This window comes from Abramis brama, assembly GCF_963993115.1.
Source record: "Abramis brama genome assembly, chromosome: 3".
In the NCBI taxonomy this organism is placed as follows: domain Eukaryota; kingdom Metazoa; phylum Chordata; class Actinopteri; order Cypriniformes; family Leuciscidae; genus Abramis; species Abramis brama.
Genome location: NC_139965.1, coordinates 25,069,960 through 25,087,497, shown reverse-complemented (window position 1 = coordinate 25,087,497; position 17,538 = coordinate 25,069,960). Strand labels below are relative to the sequence as shown.

Genomic DNA, 17,538 nt, shown 5'->3' with positions numbered 1-17,538 from the left:
TGGGGCTGAGTTCAGACTAAGGGACATCACTTTTCTTTTCTTTTTTTAGCATTTTAGCATTTTTTAGAAAATATTTTTCACAAGAAAGTAACACAAATAAATAAAACATTGCCAATGCCAACATTTTTTGACACTGTGCACTTTTTGTTAAATATTTTCTAAGTACAAATTCAGTGAAGTATAGGCTACCTCAGGGACATGACAAAATGCTTAGTGTACAATAGAAATAAGAAATAATTTGATGATAACAAATTACTTAAATGCAATCTTTTTTTTTAAATTAATTATAATGGACATACCAAAGTATTGTGAAAAGCTTTTAATATTTAATTGAGTGAACCTTTAAAAAGTCTGGGGGACTGAAATATTACCGAATCCCAGGAATGACCCTTATAAATATAGCTAGTTAAATGCCCTAAATGCCCAATCCTGGCTTAATCTAATAATAATCTAATCTGTCTGTGAAACCGGGCCTTAATTTCTTCTGTGCTCTATCACTCAAATCATTTTGATAATCTCTGTTAAGTTTTTGCAAAATATTATAGTTGTTTTCATGCCTTTTGCAATTTTCAGTTTTGCAAATCTCTTGCTTTTCATCTTCAGAAAGTTCTTTCTTCCTCCCCATTTTGCATGACAACGGCGACATGCTTAGTAATGTGGAACAATACTGTATTTAAACATTTATAAACTATGAGGATTTGCCTCATCAATTCAGAACACCATTGCACGCCACTAATAGAAGCTCGTTTTTTTATGTAATGTTCCTTCCCAAATAATTGTATTTTGTATATAATTCTTAGATATTTGTAATGGAAAACAAAACAAATAATACTTTTTGCATTGTAACCTTAGAAATTACTTTTTGGTTAAGGGACACTGTGTTGTCAACATAAGTAAAACCTTAGCGCGCGTAAAATATGTAATAAAATCTTAGATAAATGTGTCATTGTATTTGTATTATCATGGATAGAAAATCGTCAACAAGGGTTATATGTTTGCATGTCCTGTGGTGCTCGTTGAGTGTGTCGCTGTCGCGCTCGCGCACACACACAGATCCAGTTGCACGGGTAAAATGGCGTCGGTGGCCATTTCAGCGGAGACTAAGAAGATTACAGATTTACGCGTTGTAGACCTGAAATCTGAACTCAAAAGACGAAATCTGGATATTACTGGGGTAAAAAATACACTCATCGCAAGACTGAAGCAGGTAATTTTAATTTAAAAGCGTAAATTACGGTGACGTGTGGGCAAACGCTCGCGATCTAGCTTGATGGCTATGAGTTAGCATAACGTTAGCCATTTTTTTTTATTCAAAAAAATGTTTGTATTCCCGGCGTTTTTTAATGGGTTTACTAACAACGTAAATGTAATGCCCGTATTTCGTTTTGGTGAAAACTTGAATTTTAGTGAAATATTTATTAGCATTTGAAAGAAATGAATCTGTAAGTTAAGGATGTGTTAAGCAGGCTAAATTATACTAGCGAATGCTGCTACACGCGCTCAGATCAGTTGCTTCAACTTTAAACAATTTCACCATCTCTATTTACAGTCTTTATGTGAAGTTATTTACAGTTGAAGTTTCAAATTATGATGTTGTGTGTAACAATATAAATAAATATGTGTTACTAGATATAAATTAGTAAGGCTTGTGAGATGCAAAACAGCATACTACCTGGTCGTTGTTTTATTGTTTTATTATAGTTCATTGTGCAGAACTTTTAGTTCTGTTCAGTGTAGTACAAATTTATTTAACCAAAAATTATGTATCCTATTTTGCTACTCAAACCTTCTGCATGCAGCCTTGTGTTTACTACCTGCACCTTCACACTTCGCATTTTCATATCATTATGCAACACAGTTACAGTGTGATTAGAATGGTCGTTGACCAGAAATTCCCATTCTCAGTGTTTTAAATTGAATGGTTTGTATTTTTGTGTGCAGGCGATAGAGGATGAAGGTGGTGATCCAGACAGCATTGAGCTCACCATGTCAGCTGACACACCCACGAGAAAACATGGCAAATCTAAAGGTAAATCTTAGGGATGCAGGGATACCATTTTTTCAGAACCGATCCGATACCACAAATTCTGAGAATCGACCGATACCCAATAAGTTACTTTTTTTTTTTTTTTTAAATCAAGTAGAATTTCTATAACTCTTTGTGTTGAACTGATAATCACTCTTTTGTGTGTTAAACACAATCTACTTAATACAGACAACTTCATTATAAAGTTGCAATTGAAAAAAGCCACCACAAACATCTTAGAGGCCGCAGAGAGGGCTTCTCGGTGGCTGTGGATCCGTAGGGGGGATCCGTGGAGCAACATGCCGCTTGGACACAAGCCGGGGACTGATCACCCCCGGCTGGGTCGCCCGGGTGAGGGTGTATGAAGATTAAAGACCCGAAACACCCTATGACCCCGGGTTCTTCACTGATGACGTGTCCAAGTAGCACCAGAAGGTGTATTCAAACTCTAAAGAAAAACAACAAATAAAAAATATATACGATCATAATCTATGACAAAAATGCTATTATAAACTACAGGGTGGGCCATTTATATGGATACACCGTAATAACATGGGAATGGTTGGTGATATTAAAGTCCTGTTTGTGGCACATTAGTATATGTGAGGGGGCAAACTCCTCAAGATGGGTGGTGTGTACTAATATATACTAATGTGCCACAAACAGGACTTTAATATCACCAACCATTCCCATGTTATTACGGTGTATCCATATAAATGGCCCACCCTGTAGATTAGTGGATAATTCAGCAGTAAAATTTAGTCTAGAAAAATCTGAACATTTAGTGAAAAAAACATTTAGTGGGGAACAAATTCGAGACAATAAGTGTAGCACTAAATCTGGTAAAACGTTACACATTGCTCTTTGTATTTTTGTTAAATACATTCATGAAAAACAAGATATCAAAAAGATCAATTATTTTATTAGATTATATTATATTTATTATTGTATGTTTTTGTGCCGTTTGTGGGGCTTAACAATAACACAGAATAGTATACGCACAGTATCGGATTTGGATCGGTCTTGTCTGACCGATACCCGATCCGGCCAAGAATGGCAGTATCGGAGCCGATATCGATACTGAGTATCGGATCGGCGCATCCCTAGTAAATCTTCACTATCTGAACTCAACTTCTTTAATTAACTTTAATAAGTTGATCAAATTGCTTTATTACACATCCTTAGGAAAGAAGACAGACCTGGATGCTGACACCACCATGGAAGAGGAGTCCTTTTCTAAGGTATGAAAAGTGTTGAAACTAATAAATGCTTAATATATTGGTACGAATTTTGGGTACATTTTTATAAAAGCATTTATAATATAAAATGAATGATTCAGCGTTTTGAACGAATCATTTGAGTCAAAGATTGTGACCAATTCATAAATAACTGCCTCATTCTTTAATGAATCGGCTGTTTGAATGAATGACTCAATTCACTCATTAAGATGTCACTTGCCGCTAGCTACTGGCGGCTTAGTTTCATGTTTAAAAGTCAAATAAGTTTTTACCCAACATAGTATTTGTATATTTAAAAAAAATTCAAACACAAAAAAAATTTCAGACAATAATATATCATAACATTATTTAATGCAGTTGTAATTTTTCTGTGTAAGTGATTTAATTTGATTGGTAATAGCCCGATAGTGTCTTAATATTCTAATTGAAATTATTGATCAAATTTAAGAATATGAAATGAAAGATGAAGTATACATTTAATAAGATTTGGAAAAATGCCTTTTAGAAAGTTTTTTTTTTTTTTTTTAAGCCTCTGGGTAAATATCACAAATATGCAGATTTAAATATGTCAAACCTGATAGAACACTGATAAGAATATTGCTTTAGATTAAATTATATTTACACCACAAAAAAATAATAAAAAAAAATTCTGCCAAAGCAAAAGAATGACTGAGTCTGGTTGGGACGTTGGAGTTTTCCCCTCTTTTGCACCTCGCTTTTAAATCGCTTTTAAATTGCACACGGCTGCACAGACATTCATAACGATGAGTGTCCACTGCCACCGTGCAGAGCGAGAGTTTTCAGTGAATTCCTATGGAAGCTGAGATTCACTCTCGTGCGTGAGCATTTTTTTATTGGAAAACACATCTAACCCTTTGCAGGTTCTCTATTAGCATCAGGTTTTAATCCAAAATATTGCCAAGATTTGGTTTCAAAGCAAAATGTAAAAGCGCCTATTTGGCAATATTTTCTGTCTGTCACTCTCATAACGTGATGAATGAAATCTGACTCCTGCTGCTGATCTGTGCTGCGAGTCTCTCGGCTCACACTGCATTGAGCAGACACGTTCAGTTTTTAATTGTAGTGTCTGTTCTCTAACTGAACTAAAGGATTTTTGTATATCAATGTCATCGTCCATCGCAATGTTTCACTGTAGATGTCGTCTGGTGCCAATTTGGTAGTCATTGCCCAACCCTAGTACATATTTCTTAAAGGGTAACTAAACCCCTGGTCAGAGCCTGACTCCACCCACTGGCAATATTTGAAAAATGCTGGGCGTGGCAAGGGCGTGGTTAGCTGGTACCCTCTGACGTCAGAGGGTACCACAACTTCCAATAGGAAAATTCAACTGCAGTAGCCATGGTTCAACCTGAAGAGGGCAGCACTCAAAGACGTTTTTACACCATATATTGTAGAATTAAAACACTTTAAACCCAAATGTCAAAAAAATTACTTGAATCAATGAACAGCATTTATAAAGCCCCAGTCTTATAGATCATTAACTAAAAAAAGTTGTTTTACTGTTTAGTTACCCTTTAAATTCTATTATTGCGCAACTGTTACGCTGCAGATTGGTTGATTTTTAGGTCAATGTTTTGGCTATAAGTCAATGATGCCCTCTGTCGGCAGGGAATCGTAAGAAGTCCGCTCAAACACCTCCGGTGGCTTCTCCACCAAATGGCAGTTTTGAACGCAGTGAACAATCCAGTCATTCATAATATATAGATCTGTGGTTTGATCTATTATTTTGAAATCGCGATGAACAATTTGCATATTTATAAACATACTGATGTGTTCTTGCGTGTTGGTGTAGGTTTATAAATGATTTCCGTTACAAATCTGTAGAAATGGTGCATCTAGTGTTCCTAAAGTCACAGCTTATGCAGAGATGGAATTTGTTAACCAAGCTGCTGAGATGCTCTCCAGGCATGTAAATGATAGCAGTGCATATATTTATTTAATTATCATATGCAGTAAAAGTCACAATTAGTCTGTATAATGCAAGCACGGTAAAAGTTTTGCCACAAACTCAACTTCATCATGCTGATATTGTGAGACAGTTTTTTACATCGATGAGAAATATTGTCATGTTTTAATATCGCGAGATCATGTGGCATGGGATCTCATCACACCCCTACCATTAAGTGCATGTTTCTGCAAATAACCTTTGTGATAAAAATATTCCAGAATAGCGGCTTTTTTGTTTGTTTGTCTTATAAGTTATTGATTAGTGAGTATCAATGAACAATTTCCCCCAATTCTTTAGAACTTTCACAAATTCTTATATCAGTTTTTGTTTTATTTTCAGGAGACTGAGGAAGAGGAATCTGAAAAAGGTATGTCTGGTCACTCATTAGGGTGGAGATGTAACACTTGTTTTTCAGGTTTCAGAAGGTTGGACTTCTCTTGCTTCCTTTTTCTTTTGCTGTTTTTCAATCTCAACGTTCTAGCCGTGGGTCTTGCAACAGTTCACAGACATTAAAACGTTCCATCTGGACCATGTGCTGCATCAAAGGACAGATAATGCTTCACCATTTGTGTTAACATCAGTGAAACTCCTAATCTCATCATCTAATTTGTTCAAGAGCACATTACCCTGCCACCACATTTCATCAGCAAGAGGAAGCCTTTCACCCACTCAGAGAGTTTCCTCTGTTCAGAACACCACCAAAGGTTCAGCAGGATGCCTCTTTCTTTCTGTTGAGTCTGGACTACCTCCTGAAATGGAGACGGCAACAGGCTGAGTGCCTTTGACTGGTCAGAACATATGTTAACCTCGTTCACCAAAGTCTTGACACTTCTCTCTGACTGCAATATAGCCGACATGGCTTAAGTGGACATCAACATCACTGCTTGTGCTTTGAACTCATTCAAGACTGGACGCGGCTCAGTGGACACCCATTTTTAGCTGTGTTACTGGACAGAATGCTGTGAACAAGGCCAGATTTCTCTAACGGATCAGAGAAGATTTGCCACCCTGTTTTTGATTCGCCTTCACCAGCTGTAAACTGAGATGGACAGTCAGCGGAAACGTTTGAAAGAAGACCCTTGATGTGACCACAAGAAGCTTAGTGACATCTGGCAGGAGGACTTGCGTTATGGTATAGATTTGCAATTTCACTCTGACTGAATGCATGTCTGTAAAGCAGAGAAGTGTCAACATCACCCAGTTGTGGAACCTTCAAAATGTGGACCAAGATAGATTGCCATTGGTGCTTATGTTCAACTTTGCGAGAAGATTGTTCGACCTCTTCGTTGTTCTCTAAGGAATGTGTTTTATTTATAGCTGTGGTTTCCTCACCCTCGATGACCACTAACACTAAACTTGCTCTTTGTTGTACTTTCTAGGTCACGTAGCACAGAGATGTGAATGTTAAACAATGTGTTTTTTGCCATGTTTTATGCTTGTTAAATCCCTCAGATGTAACTGATACTGATGATGCTACTCGTGACAATTCTAAAACCTTCTCCTGTGAAGACGGCCTTGGAGAGCCTGAGGCTGAGGCAGGAGTGGAGCCTGATCTTGAGGCTGAGGCAGATGTGGAACCTGAGCCTGATCCTGATGTGGAGATTGAGGCCGAGAGAGAAGCTGAGTCTGAAGTCCCATCGATGGAGGCCATGGAGAGCGAACCTGCTCCTGAACCCGTAAAAGAAGTTGAGGATGACAATATATCTGTCACCATCCAGGCCGAAGATGCCATCACACTGGATGTGGATGGCGACGACCTCCTGGAAACAGGTAAACATGTGAAACTTCCAGATTCTGAGGCAGACAAGGGCTGCGAAGAGCCTGAGGCCACTGCTGAGATGAGGCAGGAGACAGATTCATTGACTGAAGCGATAGATGGCCACAAGGATGGTAAGAGAGATGACGGGCTGAAGTCTGACGCCGCCAAGAAAGACAACAGAGAGGCCTCGAAGAAAGGAGAAACGGGAGACAAGGAAAAGGATTCTGGGAAGAAAGGCCCCTCTTCAACTGGGGCGACAGGTCAAGCAAAGAGGTTTGTCTTTCTATGTCAGTTCTTTAAGATACTACTACCAAGTTCCAGCTCAATAAGAACTCAGCATTGTGGGTAGCCGCAAGAATTTTTTCATAACACGTTGTTCATTGTACCTAATCCCTGCCTTTGGTTTGCTCTTTTGGTTTGGTTTGCCATTTTTTCGAGTTTGGTAATTGGAGTTAAACGAGGAGCAGAAAACACGTCTGTTACGCACACATTTCCAGCACTTGCTTTTCCAGTCCCTACTTATGGGTTAAAAAAAAGAGCAATAGTTCCAGTGATGTCAGAGGGGTTTGTCAGTCCAGTGAAGTGATTCTCTCTGAAGTTGAACACCCTCCTGAGGATGTCATTGGTCAAGGGAATAAATTGGCAGAAAACCTGACCCACCTTGCTCCTGTGGAAAAGCAAGAGAAAGAAGCCTTATTGGAGTTTTGTCCGAGTGCAAGCCTTGCCTATGGGGATTTTTTTGTTCTTTTCCTTTTTCTGTAATGCACCAAACATTTGTATAACCTTTGTTGTTCATTTGGAGATGTACCTCGGTGCCAACAGTCGTCTCTCATGCTCTGGTACTCATTTAAGTATTTCTCTCTTCTTGTTGCTCTCATAATATTCACATTTTAGCTCTTCAAAGGACAGAGATGGAAAGACTACAAAAGATGATAAAGGTATGACTTTATTTCCTAAATGGGTTTGCATTTTGGAATTTCAGCCTGTTAGCCTATTCTGTTTTTGAGGAGCAGTAAAAATCTGCCTGATACAATTTGAAGTTTAATTATTTGGAAAGTTAGTCTGCTCTGATGCTCAAGTTGTCATTAAAGTAGCGGCATGTCTTGTTCTGTCTTCAGGAAGTGGCAGCAGCACCAGCTCTACTCGCAATCTGTGGGTGAGCGGCCTGTCGTCCAATACCAAAGCAGCTGATCTTAAGAACCTCTTTGGCAAATATGGAAAGGTAACGGCTCTTTGTATGTTATACATTAGCACCAGCTTCAATTAATGTGCTTGTGTTGTTGTGAGGGATTGTAATGGGCCTACATTTTTTTTACAAAATGTTTTTTTTTTTTTTTTACATACATTTGTTTCAAAATAGGTTTTTAGTGCCAAAGTGGTCACCAATGCTCGTAGCCCAGGAGCCAAATGTTATGGACTAGTTACCATGTCATCCAGTGCAGAAGTGGCCAGGTGCATCTCTCACCTGGACCGCACAGAACTCCATGGACAACAGATATGTGTGGATAGGGTAAGAACTTCACCACTGTGGGATACTCAACTTACTTAAAGGATTTTAAAGGATTTACATTACTGCAGTCAAACATCATCAGTTGTGTTTCATCAATTTCATACTTAATCTCTGATCTCGTGGTATCATCCTCGTAGGTAAAAACTGACCCGTTCAAAAAGGACTTCTCAAAGAAAGAGGGAGAAGAGAAGACAAGTTCTAGTAAAATTTCTGGAGAAAAGCGCACTCTAACTGGAGCAAAAACCTCCAAGTAAGAGTTTATGCAATTTTAATATCTTTCCATTCTATTAAGGGCAGGAGTGTTTCATTGGTTATACACTGGTTATACTTTCCTTCTTGTTTTAATAGGACTCCAGTTTCATCTAAGAAGGAGGAGAAGAAATCAGACAAACCCTCTGAGAAGGACAGCAAAGAAGCAAAAAAACAGGACCCCAAAAGCAACAAATCTGATGCACCATCTTCCAATTCAGGAGCCGACGTAGCAAAGAAAGATGATAAGAAACATGGACGTATGTTATAGTTTGGTTATATTCACTTACTGAGAAAGTTTAAGAACTTAAAAAGACTTTCTAGTTGTGTTTTTTAAATATCTGTATCCATCCCTTCCTATCCACAGGAAAGAGTCCAGGTAATATGGTTCTCGACCATACTAAAGGAGAGCAACACTTCAATAAATCTCGACCTCCTTTCAGAAGGGGTGGAAGGTTTGAGAAGGTACTGCAGACATCCTCCGCATGAACTGTATTATCATGAAAGAGGTAGACGACATCTGATTGTGTATTTCTTTGCAGCCTGGTCCACCCAACATGATGAACCGACGTCCCAGATGGTTCATACCACCTGAGGAGGTTGGTTAACTCCTTTATTCTGAGAAGACATAACCAACCGTAAACACGATCTGAATTATCTATATGCACTCTAGTATTTTCTTTGAGAGTATTTTGTTCATACTTGCAGATGGAGATGATGAAGAAAGGACGCCCCATGCTTAACAAAGGTGGAAACAAAGACATCCTGCCATTTGAGAAGATGAAGGAACAGCGCATGCGTGAGCGCATGGTCAGGATGGAACGCGTTCGCAGGGCTATGGAACTGCGTAGGTAGGTGTACGTTCTTTTACGTTCACACACAAAACAGCAAAGTGCTTGAGCTGCAGTCTGTAATGCTGTTTTGGTGTGATATACAGACGGCGCGAGATAGCAGAGCGAGAGCGCCGGGAGAGGGAACGCATCCGTATTATGCGCGAGCGTGAGGAAAGGGAGAACCTAATGAGAGAGCGCCAACGACTGGAGGTGGAAAGACAGAAACTTGAACGCGAGCGCATGGAGAGAGAGAGACTAGAACGGGAGCGGATCCGTATAGAGCAGGTACAACCACGAAATACCTGCCTGTGGAAACTCAAAGCAGAGATTTTGTCTTTGTCTTTTGACGTTGATGTTCCAAAATTGTATGTGTGTGCAGGAGCGACGCAAGGAAGCAGAGCGTTTGGCTCGTGAACGTGAGGAACTGAGACGGCAGCAGGAGCAGTTGCGTTACGAGCAGGAGAAACGAAACAACTTAAAGAGGGGACGTGATGTTGACCAGAGGTGTGCAAACAATACTGTTAGATATTAATTCTTGGGGTCTAGTGATCTCTATGGTTCAATATAGTTAACAGTTTTTCCATCTCTGTATGTGCAGGAGGGAAGACCCATACTGGAATAGTGGTAAAAAGATGCAAACGCAGCCAGAGGGTCGGATTGGTCAAGCTGGAGACTACAATAGCCGACAACAGAATCGTTTTAATGATTTCAACCCCAGAGACCGGAACCGATACCCACAGACATCAGCCGGGCAATCCAACAACTTTGATAGGTAAGCAATCACAAAAAACAAAAGTAGGACAGGAAGAAGAGACTGATTTTCCACAGACACTTTCATTCCAATGAGTAAACCTACCAAATTTCCGAATTGGCTCAAGTTATGAATGAACGGCAACCGATGAATCCTTTTTTTTTTTTGGCAGACGCAACCGCTTTGACAATGAACCTGATTCAAAGAAAAATCGCCCTGCTCCGCGCCGAGAAAGTTCAGGGTTCGACCGCTATCCAAAAGACTTTGAAACCGTGCGAAGAGCAGAGCCACCACCTCCACCTCGCACAGAGCTGCGAGACAGCGATCGTCGAGAGATCCGTGACCGTGATGAGCGCAGGCAGGTGTCCATGCCTGATCGACCTGCTGGAGGCAGAGCACCACCTCCTGCCATTGCTCACTCTCGCACCCCCAGAGACGGCAGCCACGCTGGCTGGAAGACTGATGGGGGAATGAATACAAAGCAAGGAGATGTCAGGTACAGATGAGCTTCTGTTTGTGCTCCCTATGTTCTATGGTTGGGAATTGAAATTTGGTTCTTATTCAGTACCTATTCAGTAATCAAATGATTTCCATGACAATTGATTACATTACCAGTTCTTCTGTACTTCTGCTTTGTTCCATCAATGTGGACAAAACAGTACTCTGTCAGCAGTGTTAGAATTTTTTTATTAAGGGGAGACATTTACAATTGATAACTATTGATTATTTGGTAACACTTTTCAATAAGGGACTGTTCGGTATTTATGGAGTGGACCACTGGAGGAAAATGGGGGAGGGGCATGTCTTTTTATTCTTTGTTGAGGGGAGGGTCATCCAACTTTTGTATTCATGAAAACAGCAAAATTTCAAAGTGGCTTGTTTGGTGCATATTTTTCCATATAGCTCCATGTAGTTCTCTCAGTCTCGGCCCCCCATTGCTAGCAGATGGGTCTGACCCAACAAAAATCCAGTATAGCGCTGTTTGACATTGCGCGCGCGCTTCGGGCGTACGCGCTCAGAAAGCGATCGATCAGTGGCGCGGATACTGTGTTCTCTCATGGCTTGTGCACAGTCTTCACTCGGACACGCGCTTCAATCCGTTGTGGAGACTCTATTCTTTACAAAACAAAATGCACACAAACATGTCCCTGCCTGATATACAACCACTGATAAACATAATCGGTTTTGATGATGAAAAAAAAACCTATACGAGTGCAGATTAGAACCCAGAACCTCTGACATGCTTGGCAAAAGTTCTGCCACTGGACCAATTTAAAGGGATACAGTAGGATCTATGTTAGACCTCATTAAACAACAGATTAAACCCAATGTACTATTTAAATCGATTGCTGGACATTGTAATGTTATTGTACATGCATCTGATTTATGATTTAGCATTGTATTATTAAAAATAAATAAAATGCTCGGTGGAGTCATCCAACCAAAATGCAGCGTGAACACAACCAATCAGCTTGTGCAGCGCACAAGTCCCACCCCTGAAAGTTCCTGAACTTTGAAAAAGTACTACCTCGTGAGCAGGGACTATCGGAGGGGGAAATATTTACCCGGAACTTCATTTAGACCCTGGTTCCTGCAGTGTAAACACATCGAGTACCAGCCCAAAGTTCCTAGTTCCTGGGGAAAGTTCCTGCGGTGGAAACGCGGCTAAAGTTATGCCACTGGATGTGAATGTACGTCGAGTTTTACAGTATTGGGACTGAGGCGCCAGAACTGCAGCTGATAGAATGTGCGCTGTAGCACGATACTACCATATTTTAGTTTCCATGCTTATTGTGTTTCCACAAAAATTTTAGTGAGTAAATCTACTGAAATGGCCACCATAACAGTGGAGTGTGATGTGTAAGATGAGAAAGCAGAGGTTAGTCGTTTGTCATGGTTGTAAAAAAACAATGGCTATCTGAACATCTGAACAACAACCAGCACAGAAGTAATCAATAAATTATCGGAGAGGGTCATGCCTTTTTTCACAGTCATTTTGGAGGGTCATAGAAAACATTATTGCTGGCGAAGGGAGGGTCAAGTCTATTTTGACTGTAGATCTCAAAACTCCTCCTGTAGCCCCTTAAATAAAAAACGAACAGTTCCTAAGGTTTCATTAGTTAACATGAACTAAGAATGAACAATACTTCTACACCATTTATTAATCTTAATGTTAATTTCAACGTTTACTTATACATTCTTAACATCAAAAGTTGTATTTGTTAACTTTAGTTAATGCACTGTTAACAAACAATGTACAATGGTATTTTTTTTAACTAACAAAGACTAATAAGATTAACAAATGTATTGATCATTGTTAGTCCATGTTAGTTATTACATTAACTAATGTTAACAAATGAGACCTTTTTGTAAAAGTGTTACAGATTATTTTGACCATTTATAAATCGCATGAAATCACAGCATCTCATCCATTTACATCCAACACAACATATTTTTTATTGTCAATAAGACAAACAATCATTTCTGTTACTTTTTTATTGACACATTATTGTTATCAAATACAGAAGTAGCTGTAAATGATGCACACAATGTCAGGAAAGAATCATCCCTCTGCTGGAATACATTTTAAATGCACTATGGGGCATTTTTGCCCTTACATAAAAATAAAAATAAAGATTTTTGAAAAAAACTAATATATAGCCACCAGCCTCATTTATAGAAGCACGTAACATTGGATTTAATCCTAAATTTCATATTTCATCTGGCATTAAATGTGAGGAACAAATCGATGTTTAAAGGCAGAAACATTAAAAAGTCCTTATGTTTATGCCAACTGAAGAGCATGCGCGCAAACTGCGCTCATATACCAGTAATTATTATAATCCAACATCGATTAAGGAAAATATTTTGTGCATACGGATGACTTGTACATAATTCATAGGAACATTTTAGAAACTGTTGTACGACTATTAGGAATATTAATGATCCTATAAATGAGGCAACTCTCAAATCAGTCTTGAACTCACAAGATATCAAATATCTCACTGAATAAACACCATCACAGACTGATATTTCAGGCTTGCCATTCATTGAGCTTCTGGTAACCAGTGATTGCTGCTGACTATTGCAGAGCCGTGCGAATGCGTCCAGAACGTCCTGGCAGAGAAGGTCCCGGACCTGCCATAAGAGGGGTGTCCACAGCCAGCCGTGGCAGAACCAGCTTCAACAGCCGAGACGGAGGCAGACCTGTGGTTATGGGAGAGCAGGTGAAGTGCATTCCTCTGACGCTTAGATTTGCAGAACTCCAGCAAAAGGAATGACTAAATAACCTTCATCTTACCACAGCAGCACTTCGGCAGTGGCAGGCAGGTGGTGGTGGAGCGGCACGGGCGCGATCAGGGCCCCAGGAAAGACTGGCACGGGGCAGCAGGCTCACAAAGCGGAGGATTCACAGATAACCGTCGAATGGGGGACAATAGGCCTGGCATGATGGCACCACACTCCAGGTTTGTTTTGATCTAGAGTGCATATTTCAATCTGTTATGTCTTTTCTATTTATACCATCTAGCCACCTTATTTTTAATTAACAACAGGTGAATAAGTTTTAACGTGAATGCTGACATTGCATGCATACTGATTGCGTTTCTTTCTGCAGTCATTCCTCCACTGGTTTAAACAGAATTGTGCAGATCACTAATGTTCCCATGGCCGGTGGCAGTGGAGGATTCAAGCCCTTTAAAGGAAGGTTCTAGCATCTGACTCTTCACAGCAAATAAATATAAATACTTTTTTTGTTTCCTTTTTTTATTTTTATTTTGAACTTCTGATGTTTTTAATTGGCTTAATTTATAGCCGCGAGATTATTGTAAAGATCCACATTGATTTAGTTTTTTGTAAAAGGCTTTACATGTAGGTTTTTCTTTCCTGAACTGTACTCTAGTGATCTGTAAACAACCTTTGTGCACATACATGTTTTCTTGACATACTGTAGGTGCAGCTGTACAGCTTATTTCTTAACATGTGTTTGTTTAGATGACCATAACTTCCTGTTCCAGATTCTCTCATTTGCTTTGGGCAGACTACTGTGTGTAGCACTGAACACATCTGTAATTCCGTTAACATTTCAATGTGATCTTTTTTTTTTTTTGGTTAATGATTATTCAAGTTCATATTAAATTATGTGGATTATGACGTCTCTGTGTAGTTTGATTCTGTAAGTGCAGCCATGCTTGCCCATAGCGGAGTCTGTGAAAGGAAGACTTTAGATGACAATCAAAAGAATCACACACTCACTGACCAGATTTCCTTTAATCAGATGTATTGTCCCTCATCTAAGGCATTTGTTACAGAAAAATTGTCCATCTACTTTTTGACACTGTTGGGCTACATAAATGTTTTTGGTCTTTAATGAACCTTACCCACAAGGGAATTGTAATATCCTAATTTTTTTTGTCCTTTTTTCTTTTTGCTAAGTTAAAATCTTTTGTGTAAATATACACGTATAAAGGATATAAAATAGAAATTGTAATTGGACTGTTCCTTAAAATGATTTAGGAGTACATGTTGTATTCAGCTGTTAAACATGCATCACAATTGCATTTCCATCATGGACTGACCCGGTAAAATCGAAACTTCAAGACAAATGCACCAAGAGAGAATCCTTTCCAGTTCCCATCATTAGCAGAAAGTATGTAATGTGTGGCATTTCAGTGTCAATGAAGTTCAGAAAATAATCATCCTCCCTGGTCATTAGTAATGCCCTGTTTCAACTCAATCAAAAGCTCTCTCTTCAATTGCAGATTTCTTTTCCATATCCCTAGATGGCACTAAAATATGAAACGTCAAATTATATTCATGAGAAGTCTTGCAAACCCTTGCTATCTGGAAACGGGGCAAGGAAAATAAAATCTAAATGGCAGCATTTAGAGTGGAACTGAACCATTAGCAAGTTCCTTATGTTCAGTTCTTCATATAGCTCCATAAATATAAGCCTTATTGCAAAACATGGTATTTACTGGGTGTCATGAAACAGGTTCAGCTGTAACCACTCAAAATCTGGTGATTCTAATTGTGTATAAAAAGAGGTATATTTCTCATCTAGTGCATTCAATGTAACAGTGCATAAATAACTAAAATGGTCTATGACCTATAACGGAGTTTCAAAGGGTGCTGCACACCAATGGCCAACTTAGCAGACAAGGCCTTGGAATATTTACTGATATTATTTGGGGGTCAAAAGATCTAGCTGAACATATTAGACGGTTACAAGCCATTTTCCATTTGAAATGGGCTTTCTGATTTTTAATTTATAGAGCTTGCACCCACAAACTCCACCACTCCAGCCCCCCTCTATAAATATGACATTTGAGTATTTATCCCACTAACATGTAACTTCTTGTGACATTTCACACAGATCATTTTAGAAGCAAATGGTTAAAGCTGAAGCACATTACAGATGAATAAAGTTATTGGCAAACAATACAAACGACATAAGCTGATGCACAGTGGGTACATATTATATGTGCTGGAGAAGTCTGTTGCACGTTGTCCTTAATCACTCCTTTATCAGACATGCCACTGATCAAAAGCACCCTGGAATGTCCATATTTAACCTGACCTGCAAGTATAACAGTTGAGTGAGTATTTGACTTTCGCCAATGAACTGGATCAGAACTGAGCGTCAGCTTATAATAATGATAAACCAAGTTTGTTGTCGGTTAAAATGGATGACTTACCAGTTACAGATATATAATATCTCGTGTCATCCCAATAACCTAAGTACAAACCTTTTAAGACATTTCTCTCCCAAATCTATCGTAACTAGCTTGCGCTTCCTACCGAATGACACCAGTCACAGAAGCTCGCTGACATTTATGAATTTAAATATAGTTCTTGAAATGTGAAATGATACCGTGAATGCTATTGAACAATAAAAACATAAAAAACAAAAACAGATTAACACAGACTGTGTTGTGCACTTCCTGGCTAAACAATATTAGTATGCCAGCTAATTCACCTCAGGTAACAACAACTTCAAAAATAGTCATGGTTTGTCTTAAAAGCCCAATTCCTCGAGTTGAAACGGTAGTTACAGCTATACATTTTAAAGGGCCGTTCATACCAAGGACGATAACTATAACGATACAGTTTTAATAAGTGTTCTGATTCTATGAGAATAGGGAAGTCCACACTACAGCTATAATGACACAGAGGAACAATATCGTTGGAATCGCTTTCAGAACGATTACGTTTTCCAGCTGACGAAAAAAAATAAAAAATGTAACAGCTAATCAGAATGCACTCGGCTTTAAATCCGTTGGTGTGGACGCAAATGTAGTTATCGTTGTAGTATCATTCTTGGTGTGAAATGACCTCAACAAAGGTGACTATTTCAAATCAAACCCCGTGTTGTACATTAGTTTGAATCTATATCCGTTACCAAGCAAGCTAAAACACATCAAACTGTTTGCAAGACACTCATGGATATGTTCCTTCTGTGAAGGCCTGTGCGGTTTTCTGTCTATGGTAAGGTCTACAGATTGTCTCAGTCTTGTCTTGCACCTATTTGTGTCAGTATAAAAGATCCTGTAAATATTGTAAGGCTTTTTATATACAGAGAGTATTGGCCGCTGAGGGACCAAACGTCAAAGGAACAGCTCCAGCCCACGACTAGCATAAACAGATTCTACCAGTGCTCCCATGTAACCGCTGGGCAACCGTCTGTTCTACGACTACACCATCACAAGCTTGTCTACATGCAGGATTTGTTCATTCGTACATTGTGAGAGCAGAACAACAGGGAAAACAGCCCAACGTTAGCGTTTCTCTGAGTCTGAGTCTCAGCGCAATGCTCAGCTCAAGGCATATAGCTGGAATGTTTGTATAGAAAAGACTTTGTCTCTCAGGAGGCAGCACTGGAACAGGATGGGCTTGAGTCATCCTTTCCTACCTTACATCCATATAGCATATATGAGTATGTACAGTGTACATGAAAGAGTCTGAAAATTATAGCTGTAGTTAGTGATGGACTGATATATGTCGGTCAGCTCGATAACTTGGCCAATGTTCAGCCACTTTTTCGGCATTGGGTGAAAAGTGTCCGCCTGGCCGATTAACAGAAGTGTTAAATCTCCTCTTGTTATTTCTATCAGGAATCAGCCAACCTGCTCTCCACATTTCAGTATCAACATCAGCCCACTGTAAAACCGATACTGCTCGACCACTAGCTGGAGGAAATCCCAA

General features: G+C 39.3%; 1 protein-coding gene across 2 annotated transcripts; it reads left to right on the top strand.

The window, feature by feature from the left end:
• The first annotated feature begins 1,024 nt into the window (after positions 1–1,024).
• On the top strand, positions 1,025–14,487 carry sltm (SAFB-like, transcription modulator). 2 transcript variants are annotated; one of them, XM_084108330.1, is made up of 20 exons: positions 1,025–1,207; positions 1,942–2,029; positions 3,212–3,267; positions 5,573–5,600; positions 6,686–7,265; positions 7,887–7,930; positions 8,111–8,214; positions 8,353–8,502; positions 8,640–8,752; positions 8,851–9,011; positions 9,119–9,216; positions 9,294–9,350; positions 9,460–9,602; positions 9,689–9,869; positions 9,964–10,088; positions 10,183–10,356; positions 10,508–10,831; positions 13,427–13,562; positions 13,645–13,802; positions 13,952–14,487. In XM_084108330.1, the coding sequence occupies exons 1-20, from the start codon at positions 1,073–1,075 to the stop codon at positions 14,046–14,048; spliced, it is 2,952 nt and encodes a 983-aa protein (XP_083964456.1). In that variant the 5' UTR covers positions 1,025–1,072; the 3' UTR covers positions 14,049–14,487. The 2 variants fall into 2 exon arrangements, with proteins under 2 accessions (XP_083964456.1, XP_083964455.1); XM_084108329.1 differs by having other exon boundaries at positions 13,642–13,802.
• The last annotated feature ends 3,051 nt before the right edge of the window (positions 14,488–17,538 follow it).

Bases quoted from the DNA above. Each gene is read 5' to 3' on its own strand.
- sltm (XM_084108329.1), top strand. From the start codon at position 1,073: ATGGCGTCGGTGGCCATTTCAGCGGAGACTAAGAAGATTACAGATTTA. The intron at 5,601-6,685 runs GTATGTCTGGTC...TAAATCCCTCAG, and splicing joins GGAAGAGGAATCTGAAAAAG to ATGTAACTGATACTGATGAT. The intron at 7,266-7,886 runs GTTTGTCTTTCT...TTCACATTTTAG, and splicing joins GCGACAGGTCAAGCAAAGAG to CTCTTCAAAGGACAGAGATG.